Source organism: Chionomys nivalis, chromosome 9 (assembly GCF_950005125.1).
Source record: "Chionomys nivalis chromosome 9, mChiNiv1.1, whole genome shotgun sequence".
In the NCBI taxonomy this organism is placed as follows: domain Eukaryota; kingdom Metazoa; phylum Chordata; class Mammalia; order Rodentia; family Cricetidae; genus Chionomys; species Chionomys nivalis.
This window is the reverse complement of record NC_080094.1, coordinates 13,968,726-13,985,805: the sequence shown is the minus strand read 5'-3', so window position 1 is coordinate 13,985,805 and position 17,080 is coordinate 13,968,726. Positions and strand designations below refer to the sequence as shown.

The following is a 17,080-nucleotide window of genomic DNA, read 5'->3' as shown; positions in this document are numbered from 1 at the left end:
GTGGGGTTTACAGCTAAGGAAAAGTGACACTTAGGTTGTTCGTGCTTAGATGGACTAGGGCTTTGAATCCTTACCTGACATCTAATCTCTCCCCACTACTGCAAGTCTAGTGGGATCAGAAACTCTCGATGTAGGAGAATGAGGTCATCTTTTCAATAATTTATTTTTGATTATATGTATGTGTGTGTCTGCAACAGGTGTGTGCACATGAATTCAAGGGCCCTCAAAGGGTAGAGGCAGTGAATCTGGAATTGAACTAACAGGTGGTTGTGAGTCATCCATTGTGGGTGCTGGTAACCAAATTCAGGTATCTTGAAGAGCAGTTAAGTGCTCTTAGCCAGTGAGCCATCTCTACAGCCTTGATGAAGTCTATCTTGATAGGTAGGCCTTCCTAAGACCAAGTTTGGGCTCTTCCTAGAAATACAGCTGCGAGACGTAACCAAGAGTCATAAATGTATTTCCTAGAGGACACGTGGGAAAAAAATCAGTTTCATATTGGAGCAGCTACAGAACAATAATAAAGATTTTTAAAAAGTGTACCAAAAGGTAACATCTTTCATGAGAGAAGATACATGAATGAATGAAGACTATGAACAGGTGCTCAACACTAGTGAGGAAAATGCAAAGTAGTCCCACAGTGAGACCATCCAGATAGCTGGGTCCAAAATCCAAAAACACCAAATGTTTAGTAGGATGTGGACCAACCAGAAGTCTTGGGTTTTGGTTTGTTTATGTTGTTTATTTATTTACCTTGGGGTTTTTTGAGACAGGGTTTCTCTGTATAGCCCTGGCTGTCCTGAAACTCCTGTAGACCAGGCTGGCCTCAAACTCAGAGATCAACCTGCCTCTGCCTTCCAAGTGCTGGGATTAAAGGCATGGGCTACCACTGCCTGGCCATAACTTTGAGTATTTTTAATAGACAAATAAAATGACAGATTTTGGAGAAAGGTCTGTTTCTTACTAAAAATTAAGCATACACTTTCTCTTTGATTCACCCATATTGTTCCTAACTATTCTTCCAAGGGACATGATAAACCTAAATCTACAAAGCAACTTGTACAGACTATAATCAACCTTGTCCACTATAACCAAAACTGCCAGAAATCCAATGCCCACCAACAGAATGGAGAAACTGGCTTATCTACACAATGTTAGCACTGCATGGCAATAACCAATGGGAACATATGGGAACATGAGGCCAAACATCCCTGTCTCTGGAGATGAGAGGACGATGTAGAGCCAACTCCGATGAAGCTAGGCTTTCCGTCTCCACGATGTGGTTGCAAAATCATTCCTTCTGAGAAAGAACAGACAAAAGTTATATTATGATATCATTTACTTTTAGTGCTAGAACAGATGAAGCTGTTACAAGAACACTGGTTGCCTCTAGAATGTGTTCTGGAGATAGACTGGCAAGGAAAATGCACGAGCTGCTTTTCTGGGGCTTTAGGTTGTTATGTTTAAGTTTGGGGGTTCCCTCTGAACACACACTGCTATGCTGGGTATGAACCCAAGGTCTCCTGCATGTTAGACACTCTACCACTGAGTTCCGTTCCCAGTCCCAGGTCTTTGGAACGTTCTATATCTTGTGTAAGATTGGGGGTTACAATGGTTATTAGTCAAAACTCAGCTGATTTTACAAGAGAGAATGTGAGCAAAACGACTCTGAGACTATAGAGCACATCTGGGTGTGAAATTTACTCTGTGGTGGCATCAAAGCTAAGACAGATGAGTGGACCTGCTGGTGTGTAGCCATGACGTCTTCATAGTGGAAATGAATTTACATGATTGGAGAAACATGTTTAACAGCTGCTCATTTTTTCAATGTTGCCATACCGTTTATTTATAATAAAAGACCACGGGGAGGGGGTTGTAGGACAGCTCTGCCTTTAGAGCTGCTGGCTAGGTTTAGAGCCAAGACACCTGTAATCCCAGCCCTCGGTACTGGAATTTCTCAGTACGTTCCTTCAACTACGAAATGGCCATACTGCATATTGAGCACTTTCTAGCGTGTGGAAACATCTCGAGATGCCTGGGTCCTTCTGCCAGCTCCCTCCCCAGCACAAGCCCAAGCCTCTCCACACTGGGTAGGATTTGTGCAGCGGTCGCGGTGACCGCACTGTGACTTCCGGAACGTCTCCGGAAGTCCTTCCTCACACACTCTTCCTATTGGATGCCGGTTTTGGTGGGCGCGGGTGCTGCCGGGAGGCGGAAGCGGCCGCAGGTATGGCAGCGGCCTTGCCGCTCGCTGTGCTTTTGATGCTGCTGGTGGGACCGGGCTGCTGGAGCCACGCAGAGCACCCACGCGACAGCCTGAGAGAGGAGCTCGTTATCACTCCGCTGCCTTCCGGCGACGTGGCCGCCACATTCCAGTTCCGTACGCGTTGGGATTCGGATCTGCAGCGGGAAGGAGGTGAGTTCAGGACGTGAGAGAAACCTCTGTGACACCTTATGGAGTTCGTGAAGAGAGCAGTCCCTGGGGGGGGGGGGGGGGCTGGGTCGCCACTCACCTGCCCTGGTTTCTGCAGTGTCTCATTACAGGCTCTTCCCCAAAGCCCTGGGGCAGTTGATCTCCAAGTATTCTCTGCGGGAGCTACACCTGTCGTTCACGCAAGGCTTTTGGAGGACCCGATTCTGGGGGCCACCCATCCTTCAGGCTCCATCAGGTGCAGAGCTCTGGGTCTGGTTCCAAGACACTGTCACAGAGTGAGTTCCCACCTTGGGTCCAGTTCCAGGTCGTGGAGGGAGCGTGGCAGGGGAAGGTGTTGTCATCTTGCCGCTGGCCCTGGTATCAGCTGCTCTAATAGGGGCGATCCCACCAAGCTGGCTTTGGAAGTAAGGGATGATATTACAGGGCTGGGGAGATGCCAAGTCAGAAAATGTTTGCCACTCAGGCTTGAGGACCTGAGTTCCAGAGCCCACTTAGAAAGCCAGGCTGTTGATGCAGGCCTGTAATCCCAGAACTGAGGAGGTGGACACAGGAGGAGCAGGTTTTGCTGGACAAGCCAGTCTAGTTGGATCAGTGTGCTCCAGGTTCAATAAGAGACCCTAATCTACGAAAGTAGAGAGGGCATGAAGAAGACCAATGCTGGTCTCTGGCCTCCGCAACTGTGCGTTGGTATGCATGTGCATACAACACAAAGAAATTACATAACCACAGAGTGGCGTTCTTTACCTTGATGAGTGAACGTTCTATCCTAAATACTTTCAAGTCTGAGATACTACATGTACTTCCCTAAAGAGGCAAATAACAGGCAATTGGTGCCTACTATTGGCACATAAAGCCACAAATAATTGGCAGATTAAATGTTTTTCAAAGACAAATATTCACTTGCATTTGAAAAAATATCCATGCTTAGCAAAACATACTTGTGGGATAGCACATGACTGAAAGAAAAAAACCATTGATGAAGCTCTGGAGCGAGAAGGGTGTTTAAGAAGGTGTCTCATATGCTTCTTACTCTTAACCGCCCTGTAAGGATGAGTAGCTCAGATATTACCAGCGATAGGGAATGGTAGGAAAGAGCCCCTGGAACAATTTGAATTTGGTAACCACCACTCAGTTCCTATGGATTGCTACCATATGACAGTATGTTATAAGTGTTCACCTATTGCTTTCAAGAGAGATCAGACTTCAGCATAGAGTTGACATCTAAATATCAACAAGTAACTTTAAAATTTATGAAATGCTAAATGGATTGGTGTTACGCACATCAACTGAAGCATGGGCAAGACACTGCCACCACCTAGCCATCTCCTAGAAAGGACTTAGTGGGGTCTTGAGTGCTCGGACACACAACAGAGCAAAGGAGCTGAGCTTGAGGAGAACTGTATAGGCTCCTTGGCAGAGGGGACAAGAATGGAGCAGAACCGAGAGGTGGTGGCGCACACCTTTAATCCCAGCACTCGGGAGGTAGGGGCAGGCGGATCTCTATGAGTTCGAGGCCAGCCTGGTTTACAAGAGCTAGTTCCAGGACAGGCTCCAAAAGCCATAGAGAAATCCTGCTCGAAAAACAAAAACAAAACAAACAAACAAAAAGAATAGAGCAGAACTTTGAAGGCAGCAAAATTCCATGAGCAGAGTGTTCCCAGCAAGGTGACCCACTTGAACAGAGACCTGCGGAGCTGCCGTGATACCCAGAGAAGGAGCTAAGGAGATAAGATGAGGCAAGGGCATCCCTAAGCAGGGGTAGTGACATCCTGACTTCCATCACCTGGTGTGTCTCTTGTTCTATCATGGACTTGGCAGTTAGCTATGGTTGTATGAAGGAGGCCACACAGGATTTGGAGTTACAAAGGTATAACCACAACCACAGGACAGTAAGTAGGTCTGTGTCTCTGTCTAGTGTGGATAAATCTTGGAAGGAGCTCAGCAATGTCCTCTCGGGTATCTTCTGCGCATCCCTCAACTTCATCGACTCCACCAATACTGTCACTCCCACTGCCTCCTTCAAACCTCTGGGACTGGCCAATGGTGAGAGAGCCCTTGAGGTCGTTCTTCCTTGTACCTTCTACCCCAACGTACCTCCTTCCCCTTGGGCTCTTCTCCCACAGCTGGGCTAGATCCTAACTCCTGTGGGTGTGCTAGTTTCCTAAGAACACTGTCTCTGCGTTACCTACTCTCTGATTGGAGGTGGGACCACTTGGCAGTGGTACTAGAAGTGATTCAGGGACAAGGTGGGGTCACGCACATCTTTGGAGTGTGGTTCCTGGGAGGTAGGGCCCAGGTACACTCTCACTAAACCTCTGTCTCCCTCAGACACCGATCACTACTTCCTGCGCTATGCTGTGCTACCTCGGGAGGTTGTCTGCACTGAGAACCTCACTCCATGGAAGAAGCTCTTGCCTTGTAGTTCCAAGGTGAGTGTGGGTGGGAGCCCCACAAAGGGAAGGGAGTTGGCAGATGTCCCTTCATGGCCAGGCGGCCAGGGTGTGTTTCAGAGAAGCTGTGCCCCGTGTCAGGTGCCCCATGCAGGGTACTAACTGTCCCTGTATCGCTTCTGTCTCCTCCAGGCAGGTCTCTCTGTGCTATTGAAGGCAGATCGCTTGTTCCACACCAGTTACCACTCCCAGGCGGTGCATATCCGTCCTATCTGCAGAGTAAGCCAGGGGGAGTCGGGTGGGGGTCATCCAGAGGCTGTGAGAGACAGTGCCGGTAAATCTGTGTGATTCTAGCCGAGTGAGCAGTAGAAGCAGAAGTGATGCTCATTATGTGGGGCACTGGCTGTGCACCAGGGTAACTGAGCGGTTGGCTGGGAAGCACTCAATAAATCTTTATTGTGGAGCACAAAATCAGGAACAGCAGCCATGTGAGTACAGCTGCTGGCTCAGTCGCTTGCCAGCTGGCGTGACCTTGAGGAAATCATTTCATTTCCTTGCACTTCATTCTCTCATCTGTCACATGAGAATAATAGAGTCTATCTTGGGGGTGGTTGTAATGGCTCATCACACTGATGCACATAACGCTGTTGACATGGGATCTGGCTCAGGGTCAAGTGCTCCGAAGGGAACGGTAGCAAGTCAGTAGAAGTGGAGATGCATAAACAGATGGGGATTATGTCCAAGTTAGTTCTTGGGGTGTGGGCTGGATAAGAGTGAGGCCTTGACTGCTACCATCTGGTCTTTATGGCAGAATGCTCATTGCACCAGCGTCTCCTGGGAACTGAGGCAGACCCTTTCGGTTGTATTTGATGCCTTCATCACAGGACAAGGGAAGAAAGGTAAGCTGCCTGCCCTGGTACCTCATCTCTGTCCACCTGTCGCTGGCCTGCTCTCTCTGTCTGGACCCAACTCCCCAGCCCTTGCTCAGCCCTATTCTTTCTTCTCAGACTGGTCCCTCTTCCGCATGTTCTCCCGGACACTCACAGAGGCCTGCCCACTGGCATCGCAGAGCCTGGTTTACGTGGACATCACAGGCTACGGCCAGGTACCAAGGTGTTTAGCTGCACACATACCCTTCTCCCCCAACATCAGCCTGTCCCTCTGCTTGTCTCTGAATGCTACCCTTGTGTTGCCAGGACAATGGAACACTGGAGGTGAGCCCTGCTCCCAGCTCCACATACCAGGATGTCATCTTGGGCACGCGGAAGACCTATGCTGTCTATGACTTGTTTGACACAGCCATGATCAATAACTCCCGCAACCTCAACATCCAGCTCAAATGGAAGAGACCTCCAGATAATGGTGAGTGGATGAGGGGTGGAGGAGGACAGCAGACCCTCAATTTTATGTCTTCTGTGTCCATGTTGCTGGTTCTAAATTCACTTCTTCCAGCTTTATGACTGGGCAGGTTTCTACCTCCACTGAGCCTTAGTGTCTATAACAGACAGCACTAATACCTAGTGGATGGGCTGTCATAATTAATGTAAAATAGAGCTCATTCGTGTTCAGATAGTTTTGAATTTGTGACACGCTGTAAGCATAGAGTGGTACATAGTCTTATTTATGGCTCAGACGCTGTGAGAGAGTAGCATAGGTACATTATTGTTACCCAAGGAAAGGGAGGAACATCCTGAGAGTGCTGCTGCGGGCAGGAGGGGACACAGTGTTAGTCACATGAGCACTGTAATAGTAATAGTCATCATTTTATCCTTGTGATCGGAGGAAATTGGATGATCCCAGAGCCCACATGCCCCAGTTCTTATGGCACAGCCCCCCCCCCCGCCCCCGTTCTCTGATCTGGGGCTCTGCGTATGGCTCAGGGAGTTGGGGTGGAAAGTGACTCTCCTTTAAGAGTGATTTAGTGTTGATTCTTCTTTCCCTTAGCAGAGGCCTTGCCTGTGCCCTTCCTGCATGCGCAGCGGTATGTGAGTGGCTACGGGCTGCAGAAGGGAGAGCTGAGCACACTGCTGTACAACTCCCATCCTTACCGGGCCTTCCCTGTGCTGCTGCTGGATGCCGTGCCCTGGTACCTGCGGCTGTATGTGCACACCCTCACCATTACCTCCAAGGGCAAGGAGAACAAACCAAGTAAGGAGCTGAGTCGCAGGCAGATCCCCGTTCACCTCAGCTCCTTCTCTCTTTAGAGCCTCCAGACTCCCGTCTCCATAGTTCCTGGACACCTGAAGGGCTCTGAAGAGGGAAAGAGGGGCTTAGGGACGGCTTTAAAAAATGCAGCAGACGGCAGTCGGTGGTGGCACACACCTTTAATCCCAGCACTCAGGAGGCAGAGGCAGGCCGATGGATCTCTGTGAGTTCGAGGACAGCCTGGTCTTCAGAGCAAGTTCCAGGACAGGCTCCAAAGCTACACAGAGAAACCCTGTCTTGAAAAAACAAAAAAAGAAAGAAAAAGAAATCCCAAAATCCCATCTCTCTAAAATAGCTAGATTCTTTTAAATTTCAAAGTCTTAGCCAGGCAGTTGTGGCACACACCTTCAGAGTTTGAGACCAACCTGGTCTACACAGAGAAATCCTGTCTTGGGGGAAAATAATTCAAAGTCTTTCAGCTATGGGCTCCTGTAAAATCAGAAATAAATTAAATACTTCTCACTTCAAGAGGAAATAACCAGGCATAGTCACAGTATGAGCAAAGCAAAACCAAACTCCAGCAGTGTAAATAACTCAATATCCATTGTCTAGGATTCACTTGTGGCCTTCTGGGCTCTTCCAAAGGACTTGGGTCGCTTCTCTGGCTCCGCCCTCTGTACACATACAGCTTGTCGTCTAGGCTCCATTGCTTCCACTCCTCGGCTGCTGCCGTTCTTGGTGACCATTTCATGGTACTGGCATCTCCAAATATGGGGTCTTCTGCTGACCCTCAGCTATGCTTTCACCAATAGCCTTTCTTGGGCTCTCTTTAGGGACTCCAACCCTGCCAGACAGTGCAAAGTCTCATGTGCTCTCTATGACCTTTATACCCTCAAAACCAGCACTACCTAGGTGACACTTTATGACCAAATTTAGTTACCCAGCACAAGGTGCTGCCTTGGCCCCTGGACCACAGCTTCTGTTTGCTGACTCTAAGAAAACACTTCCCAGAAGACTTCACCTCATTGATGCTGTTTTCTTCTTAATCACGGCTAGTTCTTCAACCCCAGATGACAGCATTTGTTGTCCCAGAAAAGCAAAGGTTTTACCTCAGTGGTTCTGCTCCCTTGTTACTCACAGCTGATTCTTCAGCTCCAGCTGAGCAGACACGCAGATTCTTCACACAGTTGGCCTGGTAGAGTCTTTGCTTCCCTCTGAAACTCCACAAGCCAGGCCTCCATTGCCTGCACTGGTCTCAACATTCGTATCTTCCGAGCTCCTACAGAACAGCCCACTGCCCAAAGTCCTTCTACTATCCTCCCTAAATATTGGTCACGTCTGTCACAGCAACACCCAACTCCTGACACAAACTTCTGTCCCAGTTAGGGTTTCTGTTGCTGTGAGGAACACTGGCCAAAAGCAGGTTGGGGGTGCAAGGACTTACTTGGCTCACACTTCCACATCGCTCTTCCTCACTGAGGGAGTCAGCACAGGAACTCAAACAGGGCAGAGCCTGGAGGCAGGAGCTGATGCAGAGGCCATGGAAGGCTGCTGCTTACTGGCTTGGTCCTCATGACTTGCTCAGCCTGCTTTTCTATAGAATCCAGGATGACCGGCCCACAATGGGCTGGGTCCTCCACCGTCAATCACTAATTAAGAAAATGCCCTGTAGCCCGTTCTTATGGAAACATTTTCTCATTTAAGGTTCCCTACTTTCAGGTAACTCTAGTTTGTGCCAAGTTGACATAAAGCCAGCACAGGGGTAAAGTTTAGAATTTGTTCCTTTTTGTTCCAGGTGTGGTGACACATACCTTTAATCTTAGCACTTAACAGGCTCAGACAAGCAGATCGCTGAGTTTGAAGCAAACCTGTTCTCCAGAGTGAGTTCCAGAGAAACCCTTGACCCCAAGTAAAAAATTTAAAAAAAAGAAATTTTAGGCCGGGTGGTGGTGGCACATGCCTTTAATCCCAGCATTTGGGAGGCAGAGGCAGGCGGATCTCTGTGAGTTCAAGGCCAGCCTGGTTTACAAGAGCTAGTTCCAGGACAGGCTCCAAAGCTACAGAGAAACCCTGTCTTGAAAAACAGAAAAGAAAGAAAAGGAAGCCGGGCGATGGTGGCGCACGCCTTTAATCCCAGAACTCGGGAGGCAGAGGCAGGCAGATCTCTGTGAGTTCGAGGCCAGCCTGGTCTACAAAGGGAGTTCCAGGACAGGAACCAAAGCTACAGAGAAACCCTGTCTCGAAAAAAACCAAAAAAAAAAACCATAAAAGAAAAAGAAAGAAATGTTGTTTTTAAAGAAGCATTGACATTTGCTGATGCTTTCCTACTGGGTACCTGGCATAGCACCAAACCAAAGCACTTGGTTTTCTTTGGTATGAGAAGCCCCGATGGTGAAGAAAGGATAACATCCGTGTCAGGACAAACTGAAGAACTTCTAAGTCATGTTTCCCATGTTTTCAAACCTGTGGTTAATATTTTGGCTGTTTTGGTACTGTTCAAAACTTTTTCAGACACACCATGTGGGTATATTTTATACATTCCTCGGGGTGAATTTTGTGCCTTTTTTTTCTACTAGGGTATTGGGAATTGAATTTTAACCTAGGGCCTTGTACATGCTAGACAAGTGTAGACAAGTGCTCTCTGTTAAATTATACCCTAGCCCTCTTTGTTTTGTTTTTTGTTGGTTGTTTTTGTGTTTTTGTTTTATTTGAGATAGGTCTTTCTACATAGCCTTGGCTGGCTTACTGGATCACTGTTATTTGCTTTTGTGCTCAGCTTTTATCTGACTTTTACACTTAGAAACAGGGGCTTATGAAGTTGCCCAGGCTGGCCTTGAACTTTCGTCCATCTGCTTGCCTCAACCTCCCAAGCAGTTAGGAACACAGGCCTGTTCTTTCACTCTCAGCTGTGTTTAATCTTTGACCCTGGGGAATTCTGAACACACCCAAGCACAACAGGTTCCCACCTGCCTAGCTCACCTTTAGAGGTCTCCAGCTTCCTCTCAGTTTACCATTTTATCTGTCTCTTTGTCTCTCTTCACTTGCTTTGGTTGCTTTGTCTTTTTTCTTGAATATTTAAAGGTAACCCTTAAAACATTATATCAATTTGACTTTAAATATTTCAGAATATATTCTTAATAGATAAAATCAAGCCATCATCGCTCTATTTCCGGGTTAGCATACAACACATTTGGTTTCATAGCAGCATCTTCGTACGTTTTCACTTAGCGTCTCTCAGGGCCCTAGCAATAGCTTTTTGTGTTTGGTTTGTACTCTCATCTGGTGTAGGAAGTCCTTCTGTCTACATGTGGCTTTAAATGGTTAATGAATACAAGCCTTTAATCCCAGCACTCAGGAGGCAGAGGCAGACGGATCTCTGTGAGTTCGAGACCAGCCTGGTCTACAAGAGCTAGTTCCAGGACAGGCTCCAAAACCACAGAGAAACCCTGTCTCAAAAAACCAAAAAAAAAAAAAAAAAAACCAACAACAACAAAATGGTTAATGAATAAAGCTGTTTTGGCCAGTGGCTTAGCAGAATAGAGCAAAGTGGGAATTCCAAGCAGATAGAGGAGGAAAGAAGGCAGAGTCAGGGAGACCCATGTAGCCTCCACAGGAGATGCTGGACAGAGCCCTGCTAGGCCACGACCTCATGGTGATGCACAGATTATTCAAAATGATTAATTTAAGATATAAAAGCTAGCTAGCAATATGCTTAAGCTATTGGCCAAACTGTTTTAAATAATATGATTTCTGTGTAATTATTTTGGGTCTGGGCGGCTGGGAAATAAATAAGCAGCCTCCGCCTACACTCCTTTATCTGCTGTTTGGTTTGTCTGTATCTCATCTGTCCTGTTGCCTCTAGCGAGCTCTTACACTGTACTTCTTGAGCGTCACTCTTTGTGGGCTTTTTAAGGAGAGTTTTAGGCCTGCAGAAGTTAAGCAAGAAGTTCAGAGATCATGTGTTCTTTGCACTCAGTTCTGTTCTTCACATGTTGCTTGTGTGCTTGTCTCCCATCCCCCAGCATCACTGGGGTCAGCCCAGGCCGTGTATGTGTGAGGTAAGCACTCACAACTGAGCTCAGTTGCCAATCCCCCCACACACACACCTTTTTTTGTTGTTGTTTTGGTTTTCTATAAAGGATTTCTCTCTCTCTGGCTGTCCTAGAACTTGCTCTGTAGACTAGGCTGGTCTCAAACTCACATAGATCCACCTCCGTCTGCCTCCAGAGTGTTGGAATTAAAGTGTGCTTCCCCCACCTCCCAGCTTTTTCTTTTTTTAAATATTGATGCTGGTGGTAGAGGTGACTGGAGAGATGACTTAGCAGGTTAAGAGCACTCACTGCTCTTCTAGAGGACCTCATTTGGTTCCTATTATCCACATCAGGTGGTTCACCTCTTACTCCAGCTCCCAGGGAACTCTGACACCTCTTTGGCCTTTTTGGGTACTGCACTCATGTGCACATACCCACTCACAGACATATATAAACATAAAGCAAAAAATAATAATTAAAAATATGATTTTGCTAGAGACTGATCCCAGAACCTCATGCTTGGTAACAGTTCACAGCTTTTTGTTTTAATTTTATTTTTTTAATTTGCTTACAAAGTAACAGGTTTTCTTATGGCTCTCTCATACATACTTTTTAAAAAGTGCTATTGCTAAAACTGGGTCATCTGTTATATAATGTGTGTAAGGAATGTTTGACGTTCTGGGTTTGTCCTTGTGCTACTGTCTAATGTGAGCTGGTATTAGATTTAGAAACTTGATTAGATTTATGTCCTATATTTTTGGCAAGAATTCCCAAATGACTCTGTGGACTTCCTCTTGGATTACATCAGACAGTGATGGCTGGTGCCCTGGTTTAATTAATTATTTATTAATTATTTATCTATCTATCTATGGGAGGAGTATTTTTTGTGGGGCGCATGTGAAGAGGTCAGAGGACAGCTTGCAGGAAGTGATTCTCTCCTTCACTGGGTCCCAGGGATCAAAACAGGCAGGATGGCCAGGCTCCGCAGCAGGTGTTAACCCATTAGCCACCTCGCCAGCCAAGATGCCCCAGTTTTAGCGATACGAAGACTGATGGTCTGCAGCATCCACGGCAGCCTCCCTTGACTGTATCCTGGGATTGCTGCCTGGTGCCGTGGTCTTCATTTTTTGAGACCATTTTTTTCCTAGCTTGACTTCCTTTTGGTCCCAAGGCAGGGGAGGAGGTGTGGGTAGTGTGATTTTAGGAATGGAGTCTATGGGTTCTTTCCTCCATCCAGGTTACATCCACTACCAACCTGCCCAGGACCGGCAGCAGCCCCACCTCCTGGAGATGCTGATTCAGCTGCCAGCCAACTCCGTCACCAAGGTCTCCATCCAGTTTGAGCGGGCCCTGCTCAAGTGGACCGAGTACACACCAGACCCCAACCATGGCTTCTATGTCAGGTGGGGTCTACCCCAAAAGACTGCCCCCACTTCTGCTCTTGCTCTATGGTGGGAGGAGCCAGTAAAGAACATAGCCCCTCTGTCTGCTTCTCCGCAGCCCGTCTGTCCTCAGTGCTCTGGTGCCCAGTGTGGTGGCAGCCAAACCAGTAGACTGGGAAGGGAGTCCTCTCTTCAACACCTTGTAAGTGTGACCACACCCTCCTGCGGTTAGGTCCTCAGCTGTCAACTGGGCATCTTCAGCCCTTGTGAAAATCCTAGTGTGAAATGTGTGAAGACTGTAAAAAAGGCTTCCCCGTTTCTACTTCTGGAACTTGTAGAGAGGTGAGACAGTAGTGTGTGCCCAGTGACCTCAACAGCAGCAGAGCCATGCACTCCAGAAAGCGCCAGTATACAACCTGGCCTGTTCCCCCGTGCTCACAGCTCAAGGGGCAGACTGTTGCAGATCTGGGTGGTGGTGGTTTGGGTTTGGTGGTGGTTTTGGTGGTTGTGGTGGTATGTAGTGGGTTACTTATTTTTATGAAGACTAGGCTAAGGCAGTAGACAAGGCAGGCCCTTTCCTTCAGTACTGGTGGGTTTCCTTTGATCAGGCATGTGCATGCACACACATGCATGCACTTTCCTATGGCATGCTTCTTTACAAGGTTTCAAGACTAGAACTCTGGAAGCTGCTCTGGAGGCAGCACAAACTGCAGCTCAATTGGGGAAGACTGGGAAGGACAGAGAAACAGCCAGTCCCATCTCACCACTCTCTCCCATCCCCAGGTTCCCAGTGTCTGATGGCTCCAGCTACTTTGTGCGACTCTACACAGAGCCCTTGCTAGTAAACCTGCCTACACCTGACTTCAGCATGCCCTACAATGTGATCTGCCTCACATGCACTGTGGTGGCCGTGTGCTATGGTTCCTTCTATAATCTTCTCACCCGAACCTTCCACATTGAGGAGCCCAAATCGGGTGGCCTGGCCAAGAGACTGGCTAACCTCATCAGGCGTGCCCGTGGTGTCCCCCCTCTCTAACACTCCTCTTCAGCAGCTATAGCTGCATCCCCTACCCACTCACCCCTGTCCAAGGGAGCAGGGACGGGACACTCCTCTGTCCCCAGAGTTAGCTTTTGAAACAAGCTCCTGCTAGGCCTGGCCGGGGTCAGAACTGTGGTGTCCGGTATGGTGGCCTCAAGCAGACGTAGTGTGGGGATTCATGTTTCCCTTCTTCGCCTGCAGCAGCCACACTTGTGGCCCGCAGTGGCTGGCGCTGCTGCACCCTGGACAGCCTGACGACGTTCCTATCATTGCAGGGTGTCTGATGGCTCAGGTAATGGAATGCACCAGAGCTCGCGGTACTGTGTGGTGGGTCGAGATTACCGTTGTAATAAAGTGGCTGCCTTCCTAGGTCATTTCTTCCTCCTTGAGGCCTGGGAAGAGTTCCCAGCAGAAGCTTGTGTGATGAGTGCTCTGCCCACTCCTGCCAGAAATTCCTGGTCTTGTGTATTCTCCCCACCCTTCTCAAAGTAATTCTCCAACTCTGGGTTTGGCTGGGAATTTTTCTGTAAATATAATCTGTGATCATGAAAATGAATCCTGTCAGCAAGAACAGAGGTAGGAGTGGCTAACTGCAGTGTCAGAATGGCTGGGGCTCACTCTGGCGCTTGGAAATTTTTGATATCAAGGATCACTCAGACTGCCCACAAGCTCTGAAGTCAGGCCATTGGCTCCAAAACTGCCCCCTACCTACCTCCCCTTGTTAGAGAACTCTGGTGCTGAGGGAGGTTCTTCTGTCTGTGTGTTGCTTTTTATTGGTTAATGAATAAAGAACTGCTTTGAGCCTATGGCAGGGAAAAACAGAACTAGGTGGGGAAAGCCAGGCTGTATGCTGGGAGAAAGAAGGGCGGAGTCAGAGAGATGCCATGGAGCCCCTGGGAACTTTACCCAGTAACCCACAGCCACGTGGTGATATACAGATTAATAGAAATGGGTTATATTAATATAAGAGTTAGCCAATAAGAAACTAGAGCTAATGGGCCAAGCAGTGATTTAATTAATACAGTTTCTGTGTGATTATTTCGGGGCTAAGTGGCCGAGAACAAACTAGCGTCCTCCTTACTACACTCTGGGTTCCTGTAGAACGGGTCCTTAGGCAATAAGCCTCCCGCTTTTCCTTCAGCACATTAAGTTAACTTGTTCCTTCCACCCTACCCCACATTTTTCTCTCTACGTGGTATAAATGCACTGTTCACCAAGCACACACCCCTTAACTGCCTGGTTCACTCTCTTCCAAAGCCAAATAAGACATTGCTTCCTTTGGGAAGTCTGTGGCATACCAGGATGTCATTGGTGCCCTCTGCCTGTCCTCCCACAGACCCTTGCACTTATCTTGTCCCATGTTTTCCACTCATGCCTGTTGACTTCCATTACACAGTGCTTGCTGCATAGGTCTTTCAGGAGAACGTGGCCCATCAGGACATTCTGCTGGCATTCAGTCAGCAGCAAAAGCATCTAGGTGAATTCTGGTCTGGGCCAGATGCAAGCTGTGAAGGGCCTGAGTGTAGCTGGTCCAGGAACCATGCCCACAACCTGTAATTCAGTGCTTCAGGCTGGAGTTAGGATTGTGAATTCAAGGCTCAATTGGGATATGTAGACCCCATCTTTAGGAAATGAAGAAAGGAACAAAGGCTGGCATATTGGAACACACCTTTTATCCAAGCACTAGGGAGGCAGAGACAAGTAGATCTCCTGAGTTTGAAGCCAGCCTGGTCTATATAGTAAATTTCAGGACAGCCAGAGCTACATAATGAGACCTTGTCTCAAACAAGAAAACAAAACAAGTGTAGGCGGATGACTTTCCAAAACTAAATGGCCTTGGCAGCCAAGTAGTGTGGGATGGTGGCTAAATCAGAACGTGAAGCAGGCCAGCAAGTCAGCTAGAAATGACCCCTGCATGCTGACAGCACCTGCACGTCTTGTTCGTCTCTCCCAGGGTTCATTTCCCCAGCTACCTTCATCCACCTGCCTTCTCCCGCTTGGATGGCGAGGATCCCTGTAGCTGAATTTCTCATTCCCTTCCACTCCAGATGTGTTCCCCCGAAGCCCCCCCATATGTCAGTGCCTTTTGCCCTCTTTCCATCTGTCCAACCCTTTGAGTCATCTTTGATCTCCGCCTCCACATCCAGTATGCACCTTCTAAATGAATTCAGAATCTGACGCCTTTATGCGAATGGGTGCACATTTAAGCTGGATGTCAACGCCAGCGACATCTCGTACTCTCTTATTTAAGTTGTTTTCGTGTGCATGAGTGTTCTGCCTGCACGTATGTCTGTGCATCACATGCGTACAGTTAGTGCCCACAGAGACCAGAGGAGGGTGTCATATCCCCCGTGATGAGTTACAGATGATTGTGAGCCACCGTGTGGGTGCTGGGAATGAAAGCCAGGTCCTCTCAGAGAACAGCCAGTGCTTTTAACCCCTGAGCCATCCCTCCTAGGAGCAAACCCCATCTCCCCGGCACTGGGATTACATAAACATGTCCCTGTGCCTGTTTTCCATGTGTTCTAGGGGTGCCAACACAGTATGGCCTTTACCAGGGGAGCCATCTCTCAGCCTTCCAGCGCCCTTTTTCCCTCCACTATCAGGTTTTCTAAGGGGCGTTCCTGGCTACACCCTATTTCTAGCTCCTTAAGCCCCAAGCTTATTCTTTTCCTGTTGGTTTTCCTCTCCAGCCTGGCTGCCTCTCGCATATGAGAACAGTAATTTCTCTCGTGCCCGCAGTACCTGGATGGCGTCTGCATTCTCAAGGGTGGAGGAATGTGAGTGACCCGCGGCCACACAGAAAGCTCCCTGCTAAGCAAGTCAGGCTTCTGGGTCTTGGTGTGTGGGAAGCCTTGAGTGACTGTGGAAGGAGCGGGTGAAGTCCTGCTTGCAAGTGTATCACTGATGAGGGCCATAAATGCCTCAGGCTGGTGGCCAGTGGCAAAGCCTTTTTCTGCTCCAGAGTGGCGAGGACTCACCCGTGCAAAACCTAGCAGCGGCAGCTCCCTCCCGCCAGAGGACTGCAACCTGAGACTTCTCCCCTGCTGAGAGGAGTGCACCCCAACTGCTCCCTGCACATAAACCAGGCTGAGGTTTTGGTTGCTGTGGTTGGCTGCATTTGTGTATGTGTGTCTGCTCTTTCCTCATTCCATCGTTGTACAGTCAGGACCAAGCTGAGCCGCACACGCCGCCTGGCATTCCTGCTCTGCCCAAACTGGGACAACCATTTATCCCTGCGCGTGGGACAAGAGCATTTCCTGTAAGCTCACCATGGCTTCTGCTGTGGGACTGACGGTGGTCCTTCTCCAACAGAGTTGACACAAGGCAATGGCATCTGGGGAAAGAGCTGGAGGTGCCCAGTCAGCCCCTTGGGGTGTAAGATGGGGTGGCTGGGAGGATGAAGGAAAGTGCTTCTATCCCTGAGAACTCCTAGGGAAATCGGGAGCGAGGAGCCTGCAGGTAGGAAGTAGCTGGTGGAAGCCGGTCACAGCTTCCAGCATTGTCCAGTAAACACCGCCCTGCTATTAGACATGGGCGTTTATTACATGCCTGCCAGGACTCTTGCAGGATGCAAAGTGGGTACTTTGTGGATTATAGGAGTTCAGGGAACTCTGTCACTGCTAGCCCAGCACCCCTTTCCCCCCTCCCCCAGCATGAAG

General features: G+C 48.5%; 1 protein-coding gene across 2 annotated transcripts; it reads left to right on the top strand.

The window, feature by feature from the left end:
• The first annotated feature begins 2,181 nt into the window (after positions 1-2,181).
• Positions 2,182-14,437, top strand: Pigt (phosphatidylinositol glycan anchor biosynthesis class T). 2 transcript variants are annotated; one of them, XM_057781690.1, is made up of 12 exons: positions 2,182-2,413; positions 2,529-2,706; positions 4,347-4,474; positions 4,760-4,860; positions 5,014-5,100; positions 5,633-5,720; positions 5,829-5,926; positions 6,018-6,183; positions 6,769-6,969; positions 12,235-12,400; positions 12,498-12,581; positions 13,163-14,437. In XM_057781690.1, the coding sequence occupies exons 1-12, from the start codon at positions 2,227-2,229 to the stop codon at positions 13,413-13,415; spliced, it is 1,737 nt and encodes a 578-aa protein (XP_057637673.1). In that variant the 5' UTR covers positions 2,182-2,226; the 3' UTR covers positions 13,416-14,437. The 2 variants fall into 2 exon arrangements, with proteins under 2 accessions (XP_057637673.1, XP_057637672.1); XM_057781689.1 differs by having other exon boundaries at positions 6,766-6,969.
• The last annotated feature ends 2,643 nt before the right edge of the window (positions 14,438-17,080 follow it).